The sequence below is a fragment of the Gekko japonicus genome, unplaced genomic scaffold (assembly GCF_001447785.1).
Source record: "Gekko japonicus isolate JY-2015 unplaced genomic scaffold, Gekko_japonicus_V1.1 scaffold4672, whole genome shotgun sequence".
NCBI classification, from domain to species: Eukaryota; Metazoa; Chordata; class Lepidosauria; order Squamata; family Gekkonidae; genus Gekko; species Gekko japonicus.
In genome coordinates this window covers 18,730-37,878 of record NW_015169320.1, presented here as the reverse complement: position 1 = coordinate 37,878, position 19,149 = coordinate 18,730, and the positions used below count along the sequence as shown (strand labels likewise).

General features: G+C 46.3%; 2 protein-coding genes across 2 annotated transcripts in view; both read left to right on the top strand.

Annotated features, from left to right (window-relative positions):
- Positions 1-13,463: 13,463 nt before the first annotated feature.
- LOC107115012 (olfactory receptor 11G2-like) lies at positions 13,464-14,414 on the top strand. The gene has a single exon (XM_015416622.1). It carries the CDS (start codon positions 13,464-13,466, stop codon positions 14,412-14,414), a length of 951 nt encoding a protein of 316 aa, XP_015272108.1.
- A 167-nt stretch (positions 14,415-14,581) lies between these two features.
- Positions 14,582-19,149, top strand: part of LOC107115011 (olfactory receptor 11G2-like) — a 9,586-nt gene continuing 5,018 nt past the window's right edge. Inside the window, exon 1 of the mRNA XM_015416621.1 lies at positions 14,582-14,605. Coding sequence (XP_015272107.1) covers positions 14,582-14,605 — 24 coding nt within the window. The remainder of the gene's footprint in view (positions 14,606-19,149) is intronic.

The following is a 19,149-nucleotide window of genomic DNA, read 5'->3' as shown; positions in this document are numbered from 1 at the left end:
CTGGAATCAGAATAGAAAGGTGTCCATTTCAGATATCAAAAGCAGTTACCAGTGGTCCCTCTAAGCTGTGGAATCTTGTGAGCAAAAATTCTACTTTGTGAGCTGCTGGCATTAAAGTTGTGAGCAAGTGATTTGGCTACTACATAACTCAATTTGCTCTGAAGCCATCCTTCCTGAGCTAAGACAGAAATATGTGAGCCAGAGGCTAAAAAAAATGTGAGCTAGCTCACACTAACTCAGCTTACAGGGAACGCTGGTTACTACTACCTGTTCATCTTTTTTTTCAATTGAAAGTTTAAAAAAAAATCCCTAGCAGGATTGCCCTTTAGGAATGGCAGGATCCATTCCTTCGTTCCTCAGAAGCAACCTTTTCCGCATGAGTTCTAAATTAATGTGTAAGTAAGAACAACCCCAACAAATGCTCTTGAAATGGACTGCTGTTGGGCAACATAATTTTTAATATTTTTAAAAGCCTCCCTTTATGCCCTATCAGGGCTAAAGGCAGAAGAGGTAGCAGTTACAATAGGTGACAATGGTATGGAACAGAGTTGAACAAAGTCCTTAGGAAGTGCCCCAGTCCTGACCCACAGTGTAAACTGCTTGGGGGATGCTATTACAAGCCCACCTATGCCTAATTTCATGTAATCTTTGGGCTGCAATATGTTAACATTGACTTTATCGGCATATATATACAAGCAGAGCATATTGTGGGCAAAGGTAATCCTATAACGCAGAGAGCTCAACAGCTGATCCTGTTTCAGTTTCCCCAAGACAGCACTAGCCACATCAAACTTTTGCTATTATAGACAATGCAACAGTTCTCTGCAGGGACAGCAGACCTCTCCAACCCTAATGGGAACATCTCCCATCTATTAACCATTCTGAACAATCAACAGATGGTTAGCCTCACAAAGAACGGCTGATACTATCATCCTCCGCTGCTAGATCAGAAGGTTGGATGAAAGAGCCTCTTTTGACATCCCTGCTTTGGAAAGGGGTTGTCAGCATGGGAGGGTTGTGTCCAGTGTTCCGTCTAAGCTGAGTTAGTGTGAGCTAGCTCACAGTTTTTTAGCCTCTAGCTCACAGATTTTTGTCTTAGCTCAGGAAGGAGGGCTCCAGAGCAAACTAATGTATGCAGTATAGCCAAATCACTTGCTCATAACTTTGATGCCTGTAGCTCACAAAGTAGGATTTTTGCTCACAAGACTCCACAGCTTAGAGGGAACATTGGTTGTGTCTGAGATCTGTTTTTTGCCTTGAACGTCCTTTTTTTCTCCCATGCATGCTTCCAAGTTCCGATGTTGCACTCTGTTTCACAGCACATTTTTTGCATCCCTCTCTTATGATCATTTCCTCCCTCTTCCTTTGGAAGGCTCAAGATCACTGAAATGCCTCCCCAGCCAGCCTCCCATTCAAGCGGAGTCCTGCTGAGCTTTAAGAAAGTCATAGTGTCCTTCCAAGATCTTTCCTCCAAGCATTTGCTGATCTCTCCTGTGCATTTTGGTAGTTACTGAGGATTGACTGGAGGTTGTATCAAAGTTTCACACGGTCAGATACATGTTCCTCTAACTTTGCTGAAGCTTGAAGAATCTCACAAAAAGCCAGGGGAACTGGGGATGGAGGGGGACGGTTAACATTTAAGGGCGTATAAAATCTGCAGAGGGAAAGTCAGCCAGAGCCTCCTAGCTAGAGAATCATGCTTTCCCTCCCTGCCTAAGGAAACGTCTCCACAGCTGGCCAGCAGCTATGGAAGCCAGCCTCAACAGCTGCATTGTTTGTGTCCTCCCCACCTCCTATTTCATAGAATCCTAGAACCACAGAGCTGGAAGGGACCTCCAGGGTCATCTAGTCCAACCCCCTCCACGAACCTAAACAGCATGATAAAAAGTAGAGACATCACCCTGCCAACAAAAGTCCACATGGTCAAAGCAATGGTATTCCCAGTAGTCATGTATGGCTGCGAGAGTTGGACTATAAGGAAGGCCGAGCGCCGAATAATAGATTCTTTTGAACTATGGTGCTGGAGAAGACTCTTGAGAGTCCCCTGGACTGCAAGGAGATCAAATCAGTCGATCCTAAAAGAAATCAACCCTGACTGTGCCCTGGAAGGCCAGATAATGAAACTGAAGCTCAAATCCTTTGGCCACCCAATGAGAAGGGAGCACTCACTGGAGAAGACCCTGATGCTGGGAAAGATTGAAGGTCAAAGAAGACGGGGACGGCAAAGGATGAGATGGTTAGACAGTGTCATAGATGCAACGAACATGAAATTGAGCCAACTTCAGAGGATGGCGGAAGACAGGAGGGCCTGGCGGGACCTGGTCCATGGGGTCGCGAAGAGTCGGACTCGACTGTGCGACTGAACAACAACAACAACACACACACACCCAGGGACCCCTGTTCCACGCCCAGAAGATGACAAAAAACCTCCAGGATCTCCAGCCAATTTGGCCTGGAGAAAAATTGCTTCCTGACCCCAACGTGGCGATCAGCATTTCCCTGAGCATGTAAGAAAGGGCCACAAAAACTAAGCACGGAGGCAACCCTTCCTTCCCTCCCTCTCGTGATCTGCCTAAGTTCACAGGATGAGCATTGCTGCCACATGGTCATCTAGCCTCTTTTTAAAAAAAACCAAAGAAGGAGAGCCCACCACCTCCCGAGGCGGCCAAGAAGGAAATCCACAGTGGGCATTGTCTCTCCTAGAATGCTCACGAGTCTTGCCTATTTGAGAACTGTAGATTCTGGAATATTTTCTAATATTCTTAACTGAAGTGGAATACTTGCAGTGCCATCTGAAGGATAACGTACACCCTTCTGGGTCTGTTGAAGTCAGCAGGCTTAGAAGGGTTAAGCTCCGCTGAGGGTTGCACTGCTGATCATTCTGGTATATATTTAACAAACCGCAGTGCAAGCATCCTGGGTTGGGATCCAGGCTTCGCTTGCACTCAAGACCACCCATTTCCCATCTTTATTAAAGCCCCCAGCACACAGGGCTTTGGTCCATGCATCTTCCGTGATCCTCAGCACAGCCTCTTTTGGGTGGTCGGGTATGACCCCTCTTTCCTCTTTCACCAACACAAAAGTTGGCTGGATCCCACCCTCCGTCAACTCTCCTTTTTCTGCAAACCAGAAAGAGCTTTTCATTAACCAAAGGCTTTGAATGACGAGACTAGGAACAATCTCTATTACAAGGGCAGGATTTCTTTACCTGTCCCATTGACAACCTTCATTCAGGGTCCCATTGAAACTATGCTGCCACCAGTGTTCCCTCTAAGCTGAGTGAGTGTGAGCCAGCTCACAGTTTTTTAGCCTCCGGCTCACACATTTTTGTCTTAGCTCAGGAAGGGGGGGCTCCAGAGCAAACTAATTTATGCAGTAGCCAAATCGCCTGCTCGCAACTTTAATGCCAGTCGCTCACCAAGTAGGATTTTTGCTCACAAGACTCCACAGCTTAGAGGGAGTATTGGCTGCAGCCTGTACAAAGGCAGTCAGGAATCCTTGCATGGCAAACCATAATTTTATAAGGAGCATTCCCCTGCAGAAGCCCCAGTTTTGCTTGCTCGAAAATGGCATCTGTTCAGACCCAATTGCCCAGCCTCCTTTGCCCTGGTCACAGTTCCCACTTCTGTACCTTGGAAGTCATCAAAACAGAAGATCCACCCAGCAGAAGGCTCCCTCCAGCTCCAAGTCAGAGTCTGAGGGAGAAGTTGGCTCTTCTTTGTGCCTTACGGTGATGCTCGGCTCCTTTATGAATGGAGTGAAAGGTGGGAAGAAGCATATTTTTGCCTTGGGTGGAAGAAAGCGTCAGTGTCTGTGTGCAAGGCAAGGTGTGTGAGTTCTGCTGCATAAGTAGAGCTGCAGGTTTAATCAGTCCCCTGAATGAACTGGAGGACCAAATCCCTGAGGAACAAAGCCACTTGCCACCAAAAATTGCATTTCTTGGGACATCTCCTCACCACCTTCACTATGGCGCATGACCTGCATTTCCAAAATGCTTCCGAAGACAGAGCGGTGCTCAGCCCCATGATGAATCCCTTTGTGTATTCCTAAAACAGCGAAGTAAATCTGTATCTTTTTTTAAAATTATTTGTTTGAAAATATGTATACCCCACCCTCCATGTTAGCATTAAAAAAATATATCTCAGAATAGAATGTCAAAACAAAACAGCAACTCCAAAAGCAATAACCAGCGATGGATGTCATAAAAAACAAAGCTGAACATTCCAAAAACTGCATGACAATGAATAAAACCAAGAGCCAAAAAAATCATGCGGCAATAAAGCCATAATGTGATAAAAAAGCAGGAATTTGAAGGGCCAGGCAGACGGGGGGAGGGGGCAAGGAAAAGGAGGAGAAGGACTCCTCTGCAAATGCTCTTGTCTTCCAAAAAAAAAAATTAGTATACTCAGTAGTTTCTCGGTTCATTTCTAACATTTGGATCCAACTGGGTTCCCAAAGACCTCACTGGAATATGATAGGGTCTGATGGCCTCCCAAACCCCCTCCCCACCCCCATTTAGTTTCCCCCTCTACAAGCTATGCATGCCAACTCCTGGAGGTTTGGGGGACAAGCCCGGGGAAGGTGTGGTTGGGGGAAGGATGGAACCTCAGCTGGGTATGGTTGGGAAATTCCTGGAGATTTGGGGGCAGAGATGGACAAAGGGCCACAGTGAGGTATAAATGCCATAGAGCCTGCCCTCCAAGACAGCCATTTCTTCCGGGGGAACTGTCAGCTATGCTGCCATGGGGGTTGGGATGTTCTTTCAGTGTCTGTGTAAACGGCCTTCGCATTCCTTTCTCTCTGCTTTCTCTCCGCTTAGCGCTGAAATGCTTATCTCAAAAGAAGTACAGGTGGCCAGCCGTGGGAGCCGAAATATTCCCAGCTTTGCATAGTAACGCTTGCTGGTTCTAGCCCACGCGCGGGAGGGTGCCTAATTGGCCAGCACAGGGGGGGGGTGCATACGAATGCCCTATATCCGGGGGTCATTTCGTAGAAAAAGAGCTAGGGGAACTCATTAGCATAACTCATTAGCATATGCCACACACCCTGACATCACCGGAAGTGTGTCATAAGGCCACACACCCTGCCCCCAACGGTCCCGCCCGCCGCCGCCGGCCTTGCAGCTCCACTGCCGAGCCCCATTAAGGGCCCGGCTGTGGACCTGCAAGGCCAGCAGGAGTGCAAGAAAGCCCCGCGAAGGCCCTCCCTGGCCCCAGGCAGGCAGGGGTGGGGAGAGGCATGGAGGAAGCAACTTACCCTCCCTCTTCTCCTGCCTCCTCCTGGCTGAATGAGGGCCGGAAGCGGGGCGGCCGGAAACAGGGGGCGGGGCCCCGCCCCCTGTACCTCACCCGGGGGAACTGCGTTCCCCTGCGTTCCCCCCGAAATGACCTCTGCCTATATCTCATTAGGTTCAAGAGGCAACTGCTATTCTTAACAGTGCCTATGTTAATGCATCTATGGCTCTTCAATAAAAGTATCACCTTTCTAAAGAAGTGTGTACTCCGTTGTTGGCTGTGGGTTCTGAAAGGAACTGATCTCTGTAGTCCAGAGATCTATTGTAATTCTGGGGGATTTCCAGGTCCCACCTGGAAGTTGGCATCCTTACCACCTATGCCTGATCCCTGCCCTCCCCACTCACCCCCTTCCTTTCTTACTGAGGCTGCGGTCACACACACTAAATAATCCACTTTCAATGCACTTTCCAACTGGATTTTGCCAATTCACAGTAAAAAATCCAGTTTGAAAGTGGATTGAAAGTGGATTTGGTGTGCGTGACTGCAGTCACAATAGAGGGATCTCACTGGATGCCTTTCTGCCAGTCCTCTCTCCCAGGCACACAGAGCACTGGGACATGTAAGTTCCCGGAAGCCTGGCGTTCATCCTAGGGACACAGGCCAAACTAGAAGTTGTGGCAGCCACAGGTCCATTTTCAAATGGCTGGTCTCTAAAATGCTGTCGGAGGACCCATTATAGCCACAACACCTAGTTTTGCCACTAGATACTCTGGGGAAAGTACCTTCCCCAGCGTCTCCCATGTCTAAGGGCCAAACGAGACAAGAGAACCTCCTCACGGCCACCGCAAGGATGCTGCCGCCATTTTGAAGTGATTCTAAAGTGCCGCAAGGGCCCAGTCCTGATTGGGTTCATTCACAGCATGGCTGACTAATTCTCTTGTCCCCCCGTACCCTATAACTTATCAAGTGCCAAAATGGCCCCTCACACAAATACCCCACAGCTGTTTCAACACTTGAAACAGGGTTGACAACCAACAGGTGGAGCCAGCAGATCCCCCAGAATTACCACTGACCTCCAGGCTACAGAGATCCGTTCCTCTGGGGAAATGGCTGCTTTGGAGGGTGAACGCTATGATATTTATACCTCGCTGGGGTCCCTTGCCAATCTCTGTCCCCAAATCACCAGGAATTTCCCAACCAGGAATTGGCAACCCTGACCTGAAAAGGCACAGGAAGGGGAAACAAGAGGGCCTCAGCCTGACGGCAGGATTTTACAATCGCTTTAAAATGGCGGCAGCCAATGTTCCCTCTAAGCTGTGGAGTCTTGTGAGCAAAAATCCTACTTTGTGAGCTACTGGCATTAAAGTTGTGAGGGAGCGATTTGACTGCTGCATAAATTAGTTTGCTCTGGAGCCCGTCCTTCCTGAGCTGAGACAAAAACCTGTGAGCCACAGACTAAAAAACTGTGAGCTGGCTCAGACTAACTCAGCTTAGAGGGCAGCACCGGTGTTACGTATTGAACTCAACGCCGAGTCGTAAGTAACAGTGAAATCAGCTTTATTTAATAACAGGAACATCAGGATGTTAAGAGATGTGCTTAAAACTGTATTTTTATCTGTATTGTGCTGATGCTTGAATGTATGCAATGTACCTGCATTTGTGTATGGGTTTTGGAATGCGGTGTGATTTGCTTGCTTTGGTCTGCCTGCACCTGGATGCTATATGCTTGGCCTGCTCTGCTTGCATTGGTATGCTAATGGACAGACACACACCTACCCATCCTGCCTTGGGAACAAGAAGGCATTCTCCATTATGCTCAGCCAAAGGACTCTTACAAACAACAGCTTTCCCACCATGGATGGATTTCTGGTCAACACGTAACCCTCTATCTGGTTTGCATCTGAAAGTGACTGCTTCCTGTTTACAGCTCTTGGACCAAGCCAGAGCTTCTACACATCAAAGGTTTCCATGGCAATGCAACTTTGACAGCTTGACCAAATGGTTCCATTGAAGTACAGGCTAAGATTTGAATATTGCCCACTCCCTCTAGGTAGATACATCACATCCCAATGGCCAATAGACATAGGGAATGGGACGGACTACAGCTGGGAGGTTGGCACTGATGCCAACCCCCAAACTAGGTTTTAAAAGGCGAGGAGCAGCCTTTGTTCTTCGCTAGCCATCTCCCCCCCACCTTTGCAACTTAAGTTCTGCCAGCAAGCCAGCCAGCAAGCTTGCTAGCTAGTCATTTTTCCCCACCTAGGCCACTCAGGTTCTACTACAGGTAATTCTCATGTGCTCTCTTGGAGGCCTACAAGGGAGCCCACACGTGTTGGCTGGTTCCATCCGTGTGAAGTAGAGTCCCTGTAGCTAGATCTTGTGTTCCCGCATTCTTCATTGAGAAGATCAACCTCTCTCTGGATGAGATAAGTATTAACCGTTATCCTTTTCTGTGTGTACCTCCAATTAGTTAAAGCTTTATTATTTTCCATACTGATTGCTTTCCATTTCTATTGTACCTAAAGGATCTTGTGTGTTTGTGAGTGCGTATCAGTTTTGTGTATGCTTATGAATTCCAATATTATTCAGTAAAGACAACATTTATTCTTTAAACATCCAGCTGTGTTGTCTCTTCTATGGGGAATAAGGAGTGTCTATTCTGGTTCTGATCTCTGTATACACTGGTGCCAAGAACCCATTAGGCCCCTGTCGTACATAAGGCAGATTTGGGCAAAGGATTAATTCTCCAAAAGAGGATTTCTCCTAACAAGGAGAACACACAACAACAAAACAGTGGAGCATAGCTCCCTTTTAAACTATCCCGGGCTGGTGTAGCCACGCCCTAGGACAGTTAAGGACCAATAGCATTGTAAAGATAACATCCAATCAAATTCGTTCCCTCCAGCACAGTTCTCTGGCTTCTGACTGGTTACAATTATACATTAGCCAATAGGATTGTTCCAGCTTACAATCCTGGCCAAGGTCTCAAGCTTAACATGTACATTAATACAATGAAGACATAACAATTGGCAGCATCTTTGGGGTGGCTATGATGAGGATGCCAACACATCTAGTTTAGCTCCAATTTACTGCCATCACAGTTTTGAAGGCATCATGGGGGAAAGGAGGTATACAAATTCAGATGACAATCTGAGCCAGAGAAACGTTTGGGGGGCAATTATGGGACTGCATTCCACCAAAGAGGAGAAATTTGTACTGCTCTGTGAGATTCGTTCAGGTCTCCCCTTTCGTCTATGGCAGCTTTAGCCAGCTATGGTTGACATACCAGCTGTGGCCCTTCCTGAATAAGTATGATCTAGCCACAGTTCCTGCCTCTATCACATCAAAAGTAAATCACTGCAGTGTGCTCTAAAGGTAAAGGTAAAGGTTCCCTTGCTCGAAAGCCAGTCGAATCCGACTCTAGGGTTGCGGTGCTCATCTCCATTTCAAAGCCAAAGAGCCAGCGCTGTCCGAAGACGTTTCCGTGGTCATGTGGCCGGCATGGCTAAACACCAAGGCGCACGGAACGCTGTTACCTTCCCACCGAAGTGGTACCTATTTATCTACTTGCAATTTCTTGCTTTGAAACTGCCAGGTTGGCAGTGTGCTCTACATGGTGCTAAAGACCGTTCAGTAGACTGAAACAGTGCTGAATGGGGCAAGCTGTTCCCACGGGCATGAGATGATGGCATTTCTGGAAGATCATGGGTAGCCTTGCAAAGGTCATTAAGAGGTCATCCCAGGACGACATATGCCTTTATCTATTTGGGACTCAGAGCCAGTTTGGTGTAGTGGTTAGAAGTGCAGACTCTAATCTGGGAGAACCGGGTTTGATTCCCCACTCCTCCTCCACATGCAGCTGCTGGGTGACCTGGGGTCAGTCACAGTCCCTTCAGAGGTGTTCTCTCAAGAGCAGTCCTCAAAAGAGTTCTCTCAGCCTCACCTACCTCACAGGGTGTCTGCTGTGGGGAGGGGAAGGGAAAGGAGATTGTAAACCACTCTGAGATTCCAAGTGAAGGGCAGGGCATAAATCCAATCTCTTCATCTTCTTCCTCAGACCCAGTGTGGAGAGAGGAGATTCTTTGCATGAGTCCCTCTGACAGGAAACATGTTAGAGAGAAAAGGATCAAGCTCATGTTTGTATCTAACACATCAGTTTTCCCTCTGCAAGGAGGGTTTTTTTTATGGATCTGACCAGCAGTGTATCTACCGGACAAGGAAACCATGTTTATTTTGAGACTAATCTTGTTTCTCCACAAAACCTCCCCCATCCGCCACAAAGCATTTTCCACAACCATTCAGTGCTACTGTTCCTTTTGATTGCCGGTAACAGTCTAAGTACAGCAGTATACAACTTGGGAGAAATAGTTGGTGGAAATTACTTCCATTTCACAGAAAAGAGAGAATACAATTAAATAGAAGCAGAAATTTAGAGCATATTTAAACAAATCATATGCAAGAAAGTCAGCTCTGATTGACAACTGTAATAAATAAATTATTGTAGTACTAGGAAAAAGGCCCGTTGTGGAAATAAATACAACAACCTCTAGAAAGAGGCTCTGGGCGGGTGCCCCGGCCTTGGACACTCAGTGTCAATTTGCTGTGGCGACCTCAGCAGGGTATAATGACACTGAGTCCACCATTTTCTCCAGAGGAACTGATCTCTGCTACCTAAAGAACAGTTGTAATTTTGAGTGATCTCCAGCCCTCACCTGGAGATTGGCAATGATGGTTCCCCAGAAGGGAATAGTTGGTTTGGAGGGTGGAGTCTATGGCTTTGTACCTGTCCGAGGTCCCACGCCTCCTGAAACCTCACCCTCTCCAGGCTCCATCCCTCACATCTCCAGGAATTTCCCACCTGGAGTTGGCAACCCTATCTCCTTCCCAGCCAATCATCAACCTACCTTTATTTCCCCTTCACTCTTCAGCTTTCCACCCCCCACACACCTGCAGCCTCTCCCGTGCTCTGAAGCCCTGACTTCTACATCACATTGGCTGTCATGGGGGCCATCTCAGCAGCATATAAGGATACAGAGCCCACCATTTTCTCCAGGGGAACTGATCTCTGCCGTCTGGAAAGCAGTTGTAATTCTGAGTGATCTCCAGCCCTTACCTGGAGATTGGACACATTTTACCTCAGAAGAGCAAACTGTTTAGAATGTTAGAGGCAAAAGCCAATCAAGTCGCATATGCAAACGACCTCTGTGTTCCGAGGCAAAGGCCAATGAGGCTGCATATGCAAATAACCTCTGTGTTCTGACTGGCTATGGGGGGGGGAGGAACAGCAAAATGTTTAGAATGTTGGAGGCAGGACTCAGGCAAAGCAGCCAGTGGATAGGGAGACCCTCTGAATGACAGATCAGAGAGCAAACTGATTTTGGAGCATGTGGAATGTTCTAGAGAAGTGCCACCACCATTCGGCTTTTATTTTTAAGGGAGATTATAGTGTATGTAAGAATTAGACATGGTAGATGAAGTAGATGATACATGTTCACGTTAATGTTTGTGCTTATGTAAGATGATTGCTTATGTTATATGTATAATTGTACTAGTATAGTGTGTATTTTTTGTGTTTGTAAAATTATTTAAAAATTCATTAAAAAAAAGAAATTACTTGCATTTCACCAAGCGGTGTGAGTCAACCTGTCCCCAGTGAGATGTTGTTTCAGTTGGTAATTACATCGTTCCTGAGGGACACCATTTCAAGAGCCACCAAAGGCTCAACAAGCGCTCATTCTTCGTTCCCATCGAGCCCAGCAGACAATCAACCAGGGCCACACCCGTGCACCACTCTGAGACACAGCTGTTCGATTCGGACATCTCCCAGATCCTGAGACGGCACTTTGTGGTGAACCTTCTAATGGACAGAGCAGCACTTCAAAGGCTACTGAGGTAATCAAAATGGAATTCTTGTGAAAGCAAGGGAGAATAGGTTAGGAAATGGCATGACCAGCAAATTCAAGAGAAACGTATAATTTTCTTTGAGAAAATACAGATAAATCATTAGCAAATTAGAAAAAGAAGAGGAGGAAGATGGCACTGTGAGAAGACTCTATGATGCTCCTCAGCATTCCTGGTTCTAATTTAGCTAACACAAGCCAAGGATTTTGACCTGCCACTTTCTTTCAAAGATATCCTTTATTTTGTCATATAAAGCCATACCTTCTTTATTAACAGGATTTTGAATGTCCCTCATTCATAGATTTTGGGTGGCCCCTTCAGCTCAAGAAAACAGAGCTTTCTTTGTGTCCCCCTTCAGCACAGGAGAAAGCTCAATTTTACCTTTCCCCAGTCCTCCTGGATTACCCACTTGGCTGCAGAAGAAAATAAAGAAGAGGGTCATCTGTCAATCAGCAGGTTTGGTACATACTGGAAAAACAGCAACTTCCAAACGCTAAGTAGCATATGGCCAGAAAGCACAGAGAAGACCAGCAGTAAGCATCAACACTGGTCTTGGCAGGGAAATGGGGGGCGGGACACACAGATCCTGTCAGTGTTCCATCACATCTCATCCAATTCCCATCATTATTACAGCCCCCATCCCATATGGTTTTTGTCCATGCAGGTCCCATCACTGTGCAGCAATTATTATTTTTTTAGGTTGCCAAAGGGGACGACACCCTCTTCCCTTTGTCCCCAGCAGAAAATTTGGTTGGATCCATCCAGATAACATTCTTTTTCAAAATCTAAGCTGGGTTTTCCAGTTGGAAATGAGATCATTTCAGAGGCCCGTCTCAGGGAATACATAAGAACCCAATAGAAGCTATGCTGGATCAGGCCAATGGCCCACCCAGTCCAGCACTGTGTCACACAGTGGCCAAAACCCAGGCCGAACCCCAGACCTCAACCTAAAATCCTTGAGAGCTGCTGCTCGGCTTAGTAGATAATTCTGATCTTGGTGGACCAATATAAGACAATTTCATGTGTAGTGGAAATATAAGAAGGGAAATGATTGTGTCAGGAGGAAATGTGTCTTGCAAAAAGGGTGCAATGTAGAAAGTTCGGGATTGAAGGTACACTGAGGGCAACAAGGAAAAGAAAATAAGAGTGTTGATGGTTTGTGGATGCAGCCCTCATGAGACTTTCTATCTTGATGAAAATGCCAAGCTAAAGCAGGGGTTTACAGGGGTCCCCTTTATCCCCTCGTAATGCAGGGTAGCCCCATCTTGTCAGAGCTAAGAAAATTTCAGTATCCACCATCCCCCTCTCCTCCATATTTCTTCTCCATCCACGGGGCAGGTGGATACTGAAATGTTCCATCATTTTGGACATGGTATTTTTTTCGGATGAATAATATATTTTAGTGTTGTTTTAATGTTCTTATATATTGCATTGGCCTTTGAGGTAAGCCACCCTGAGCCCTGTTTCAGGGACGGGCAGCCTAGCAAATTGAATAAAATAAATAAATAAAATAAGCAGGGTCAACCCCGGTGAGTACATGGACGGGAGACCACCAAGGAAGTCCAGGGTCGCCACGCAGAGGCAGGCGACGGCCAACCACCTCTGTTCATCTCTTGCCTTGAAAACCCCACAGAGTTGCTATAAGTCGGTTGGGACATGACAGCCCTTTCCACCACCACCAAAGCTTAAAACTTATCATGCCTCAAGTGTCACTGTACGTTTCAAACAAGCAAACGCCAGACTGGCTTGCAGGGTTCACTGATTAATTCTCTTCCATTTAACTGCTTATTCCCCTGCTCCGCCATTGCCCGTGCCACAGAGAAGGAGAGGGATGTTCTATTCGATATCAAAACATGAGTCTCCTTGCATTTCATCCTGGGGTGTGACGGCTTGAACTGTGCGGTGGAGGGGCCCTGCCCATACCACAGCTCAGCAGTCATCTCACAGGGCAGAATCAGCAGCTGCTGTCTCTCAGGCAGGCCACTCCTCACTCCCCCAAAGCTACAGCAGAGGAACTGGGGGGGGGGAATAGCCCAAGTAACTTAAAAGGTTGTCGTAAGGAGTGCTCAGAGAGTATTATGCAAAGGGTTTGAAAATTGTGGAAACCCTGTGCTTAAATTATGATAGTGACACAGCGCCATTTGCGTGCTTGATTTCTGTGCCCTCACTTATATATTTGCCAGTCAAGTGAACATTCCCAATTCAAAATAATTCTCTACTACTCTCTTCTCCAAGGAAAGCTAAACTTCCCCACAATTATGCAGAAACATGACCCTTGCTTGCTTATGCTGTGCAATGACATTTCTACTGTCTGATTCCCAGATGGAGATGGCCAATGGAACCAAAATACAGGAATTCATTTTGGTGGGATTTAGAGTTGGCCAACAGGAACAATTGCTGCTCCTCGTCTTTTTCGCCCTTCTCTATGTATTTACTCTGGCTGAGAATCTCACCATCATCGTACTGGTGTTTCTGGACACCCACTTGGCTCAGCTTCCCATGTACATCCTGCTGAGCAACTTCTCTTGGCTGGAGATCTGTTATGTGAGCTCAACAGTGCCTCGGATGTTGGATGACCTGGCAACCCCTCATGGAATTATCTCCTTCTATTCCTGTTTCCTTCAGTTCTACATCTTCTTTTCACTCGGAAATACCGAATGCTTCTTCCTCTCAGCCATGGCCTTGGATCGATATTTGGCCATCTGCCACCCTCTGCGTTACTCACAAATCATGTCCAAAGATTTCTGCTATGCCCTCGTGGCCGCTTGTTGGGTCGTGGGCTTCCTGTGGTACATTTTCCCAGTGATTTTGATCTCGAAGTTGTCCTTCTGTGGCCCCAACATCATTGACCACTTTCTGTGTGATCCTGGGCCAATTTTGTCCTTGGCCTGCCCTCCACTAGGAATTGCTCCCTATATCTGCCAGGTTTTTATGAACGCTTTGTTTTTAGGCAATGTCTTATTCATTCTGCTGTTCTATGGCAATGTGATTGTCACCCTGGTGAAAACCTCAAACCAAGGCAGTCGCAGGAAGGCCTTCTCTACTATATCCTTCCACCTAGTGGTGGTGACACTTTTCTATGGCTCTGTGGCAGCAATGTACATAATTCCAGATGGAGAAAATCAGTCAGAGGTCACAAAGGCTATAACACTTTTCTACACTTCCATTACACCTTTTTTGAACCCCATGATTTACTGCCTGAGGAATGATCAGGTGAAGGAAGCACTGGTCAAGTTGTGGAGGAGAAAGATATTGCTGAGAAGAAAAGTGACACTGTAAACAGAGGGGAAGATAGAATGGGGGGAACCAAGTCCTTAATCATTAAATAGTAGACAGGTTCCTACCTCTATATATGGTTGGACTGCAGAATGGTAAAAGAGTTTTGGAAAATGGTACAAAAAGGGATAAGTTTAACACTGAAGAAAAATGTCCACCTCATGCCAACAATGAACCTGTCGGGCTACAGCTTGGTACGGCTACCTAAAAAGTTGTGGTATGTAACATCATACTTTCTGGTAGCAGAGAGAATGTTGACAGTGACATGCTTGGAAGCAGACTACTTTACCAAATTATGAAAATGGGTTGAGAAAAATATGGTTTGTTATGATCATAGGCAAAAAAAATGTTAAAACAGGATTGTTAGAAGAAAAATTCTTGGGAATTATTTATACAGCACTGGTCTATGTTGACAGGTTTCTAGAATAAAAGGCTTCCTATGGAGGCAAAAAGGGATGTACTGAATATGTTGCAATGTTTGTAATGGTAGCACTTGGGAATATATTTAGAAAAAAAATGAAACAGGACAAATGGTCATGTCAGTAGAATAATTTTGTTTGGGATTATATAAGAAAAGAAATGTTTTATGTAAAAATAAGTAATGCAAATTTAAAGTATTTAGTAGTTATAAGCGGGCTGTGCTTTTGAATTAGTATTTTGGTTGTGTGTGTAATAATATGCAGGTTGCATTTTTTGGTATATTTATGATAAAATCTGTTAAAAAAATAAATAGTAGAGGGAAGAGTCATTTATTCATCATTGGATTTTCCAAGCTGGAGTTGGCAACATGAACATAGAAGTGCCCATGGGGTGCCTGTGCAGGCCTGAAAGGGAGGAGATGGGGGCTTGTAGCACTGGAAGATGGGGTGGGGTAAAACCAGGGGTCATTTCGTAGAAAAAGAGGTGCAGGCGCTCCTTAGCATAGCTCATTAGCATAGCTTATTTGCATATGCCACACCCCCTGACATCACCGGAAGTGTGTCAGAAGGCAACACCCACCGCTCAGGCTCCACTGGACTGTTTTGGATTGCTAGCTATTGGGGGGGGGGGATGTGCAGATCTGTCCTCGCAGAGGAGGGGGAGCTTGTACCTGAATAAAACTTGGTCTTTTTAAAAAAAGATTTATTTATGACTTTTACGTTACAAAGAGAAAAACAACGTTGGTCTTAAAGGTACCACTGGACTGTCTGGGCCGGGGGGACCGGGGGTGGGGGCTCTGCAACTTGCCTGGCTGCTTCTTGCTCTGACTGAGGGCTGCTGGGAGCAGGGGGTGGGGCTTGTTGCATGTGCCCGCCCCCTGGGCTCTTTACTGCTGGAGCTCTGCTCCTGTGCGCTCCTGCCGGAAATGACCCCTGGGTAAAACTGTTCCCACTCCCACACTGTGCCCTGGGTACTATTAGCAAGCTTGGTTTTGTTTTGTTTTTTAAAGAAGGATACCTACTTACAGATTTCCTGTCATTATACCCAGGTCTAACTCCAAACTAAATATGTGTGACACATAAGAACATAGAAGAGCCCCACTGGATCAGACCAACGGTCCATCTGGTCCAGCATCCTGTCTCACACAGTGGCCAACCAGTTCCTCTGGAGGGCCAACAACAGGGCATAGAGGCCTCGGCCTTGCCCTGATGTTGTTTCCTGACTCCGGGATTCAGAGGCTTCATGCCTCTGAAAGTGGAGGTTCCCCTCAGTCACCATGGTGAGGAGGAGGAGGAGGAGGAGGCGGTAGCCGTAGTCACGTACACTAAATAATCCACTTCCAATGCACTATCCAACTGGATTTTGCCTGTTTACATGAAAAAAATCCAGTTGAAAAATACACTGAAAGTTGATTGAAAGTGGATTATTTAGTGTGTGCGACTGCAGCCAAATAATAGTTTTATACCCCACTCTTCAGTAACAGAAGGAGTCTTGGAGTGGCTTACAATCGCTTTCCCTTCCTCTCCCCACAACAGACACCCTGTGAAGTAGGTGGGGCTGATAGAACTCTGAGAGAACTTATAACTGACCCAAAGACACCCAGCTGGCTTCGTGTGGAGGAGTGTTATCTTCCATGAATCTATTCTGATTTGGGTTGGTACAACTTATAAACACACAAGACACATCACTTTGGGGAATTAATATCCCCACATGCTCTGGGGCCTAATTTAGCTAGGAGTAGGTCACTGAGGGTAGCAGGCTTCAGCCTTCACTCCCATGCCATTTTCCTGAGGTGAATGGCTACAGTCGGGGGGGGCTGGATGGGACGTGATCTTGGGAACATTATCAGGGCAGATGTTGGCAGAGTACATAATATATAATCAATCGTATCTGTTCATAACTGTGGCTGGCTCAATTGTGTGATTTTTGTGCTTTCCATGAAACTCAGTCAAACCGTTGGATCCATACCATGAATATTTGCTTTTATATCTGGTTTGGAAAATACATGCAGTTCGATTTAAAACAAGATGCATTTCCCCAGCTCCTTCCTAACATCTTAATTCCTTTGCACTCTGTATGATCTCCTCTGGAGCATGATGAAGTCGGACTGCCTCCCACTAAACCCACTCTGCAAGGTCCCACATCATCCTCTTAAATCCCACATCAGCCTCTTAAATTCCATTCTGCCACCCATTCCCACTAGTGGTAGCCGCAGTAAGTTTTATTCACGGTCATTGACCAGCACATAATACACCGTTGGCATATCTTGCAACATAAATGATATATAAGGGCCCCGGTCACACTAGGGGGAAAGGCATGGCTGAAGTGCGGCTTTTTAGAGCCACATCAAAAGAGAAGTGCGGCTGCGGGATCAGACAGATCCCCCCAGCCACCGCGCAGTTCCTCCCCGGCATGATCAGATGCCAGGGGGAAGCCACGGACTGGAGAGCGAGGCAAGCCCGCTGCGCATGTGTGTACATGCGAAGTTCGGCAGGACCTCGCATGCTGCGGGAGAGACGGGCGCGTCAGCGATCAGACGCCCGCCCATGCTGCGCGGCAACCGGTAGGTAGTGCTGTTTTGCTACTACCTTTTTGAGCCGCATCTTCGCCTGGAAAGGACGGATCGGGGACGGGTGCGCACCGCTTCCCAGATGTTGCGGTATGATCGCGCCCACTTGATGCACCCCCGATACGTCCCTCCCGCGGGGCAAATCCTCCTGTGTGATAGGGGCCATGGTATTAAAATAGAAGCAGAATTTTAAAAGCAGGTTTTTAAAAAGGGAAAAACTCCATAAAACCCATAATAATTAAAATTAATAAAACTAAATCTTAATGCTCCTCTTTTTGAGCTACTGTAGTTTTTCTAATTCTTAGGGCAAGCCATTCAAATCTAGCAACCCAATGAGTAACTTCTGCTCGCCTATCAGGTAGCCATAGAGAGGTCTCATGTTATATAGTAAGATGGCTGCGACCACGTGCGCCTGGCCATGCAGTCTACCAGACTCACAGACCTTCAGGTCTAGAACAATAGCCACCGTGGATCCTACCAAGAACCAATGGGAGCGCTAGGATCCTGAAGAGAACCTATCATTAACGGGGCCATGTATATAGACCTATCACGGGAATTGGGGGGGGTGTTGGGTGTGAGTGTGTGTACGAATATAAGCCGGCCTCGCACCGGCTAAGTTATCTCTTTTCGTTCTGATGTAATCAATAAATGTGAGCTGATTTCACTACGCAACCCCTGGAACTCCACTACTTTTCATCTCACATGAAACCTCCTTGCCCGAAATCAACACTAAGGACTCAGGTGTCCTGGAGAAACTACTTTCCCCAGAATCCTCAATGCCTGGCATGCTACATTGTAATGTTCAAGGCACCATGGAGGGAGAGAGGTATATCAACTCAATCGGACCCGGACGTTATGCTTGCATCAAAATAGGAGGGGATGCTTGCATCAAAATGCTGCTGAGCAGTATTATTTATTTGCATTTATATCCCGCCCATCCCGCGGGCAGGCTCAGGGTGGGTAACATCATTAAAATGAATACAATAGTAGCTCATATCCAGAGGTAGCAAATTACAAACGACCCAAATAGATAGATAAACAGACAGACAGCTTGGAAGTGGTATTTTCCTTCTAAATGTTGGAAATGTATGTGTTTACAAGGTCTGATTCAGTCATTATAGGGTTAACTTGTATTCCTAGTTTGCTATTGTTTAGACTGACCTGGAAGGGATACCTGGCACTAAGCCAATGGGGGATTTGCCCGGGAAAAGTAACTTCTATTTTGATGCAGATTGGTCATTTGTTCCAGGTGACTTCCTTTCTAGGGGTCAAGAAGAAGGAGGAAATCTCCATTACGTGTGTGCTTGTCTTCAGTATAGGAAGCTTAGAAATGTAGCTCTTAGTGTTTTGTTAATTTGTAGCAATCCCGTGTACCTTTTCCCTTAGAATAAAGTATTTTTAAAAAGCAAAGAAATCTCTTCTTTCCAATAGAGCAAGATCCATCAAATAGTCTGAGTATTAAACAATTTTTGACTATTTACAACACTAAATGGGCAGACTCTCATCTTGTGATGCACCATCACATCACTGTCTCACACTGGAGGCTGAGGTCTCAGCACTGGCATGTGGCACCATCAGCAAACTCTGGAGAGTGCTCCACTTGTGGATCCAGACACAAGCACCTCCAGGTCAGATTCTTGCAATGTGCTCTACATGGTGTTGAGACACTCTCTCTCTCTCTCTCTCTCTCTCTCTCTCTCTCTCTCTCTCTCTTCCACATCCATTATACACACACACTTCTCCCAAACA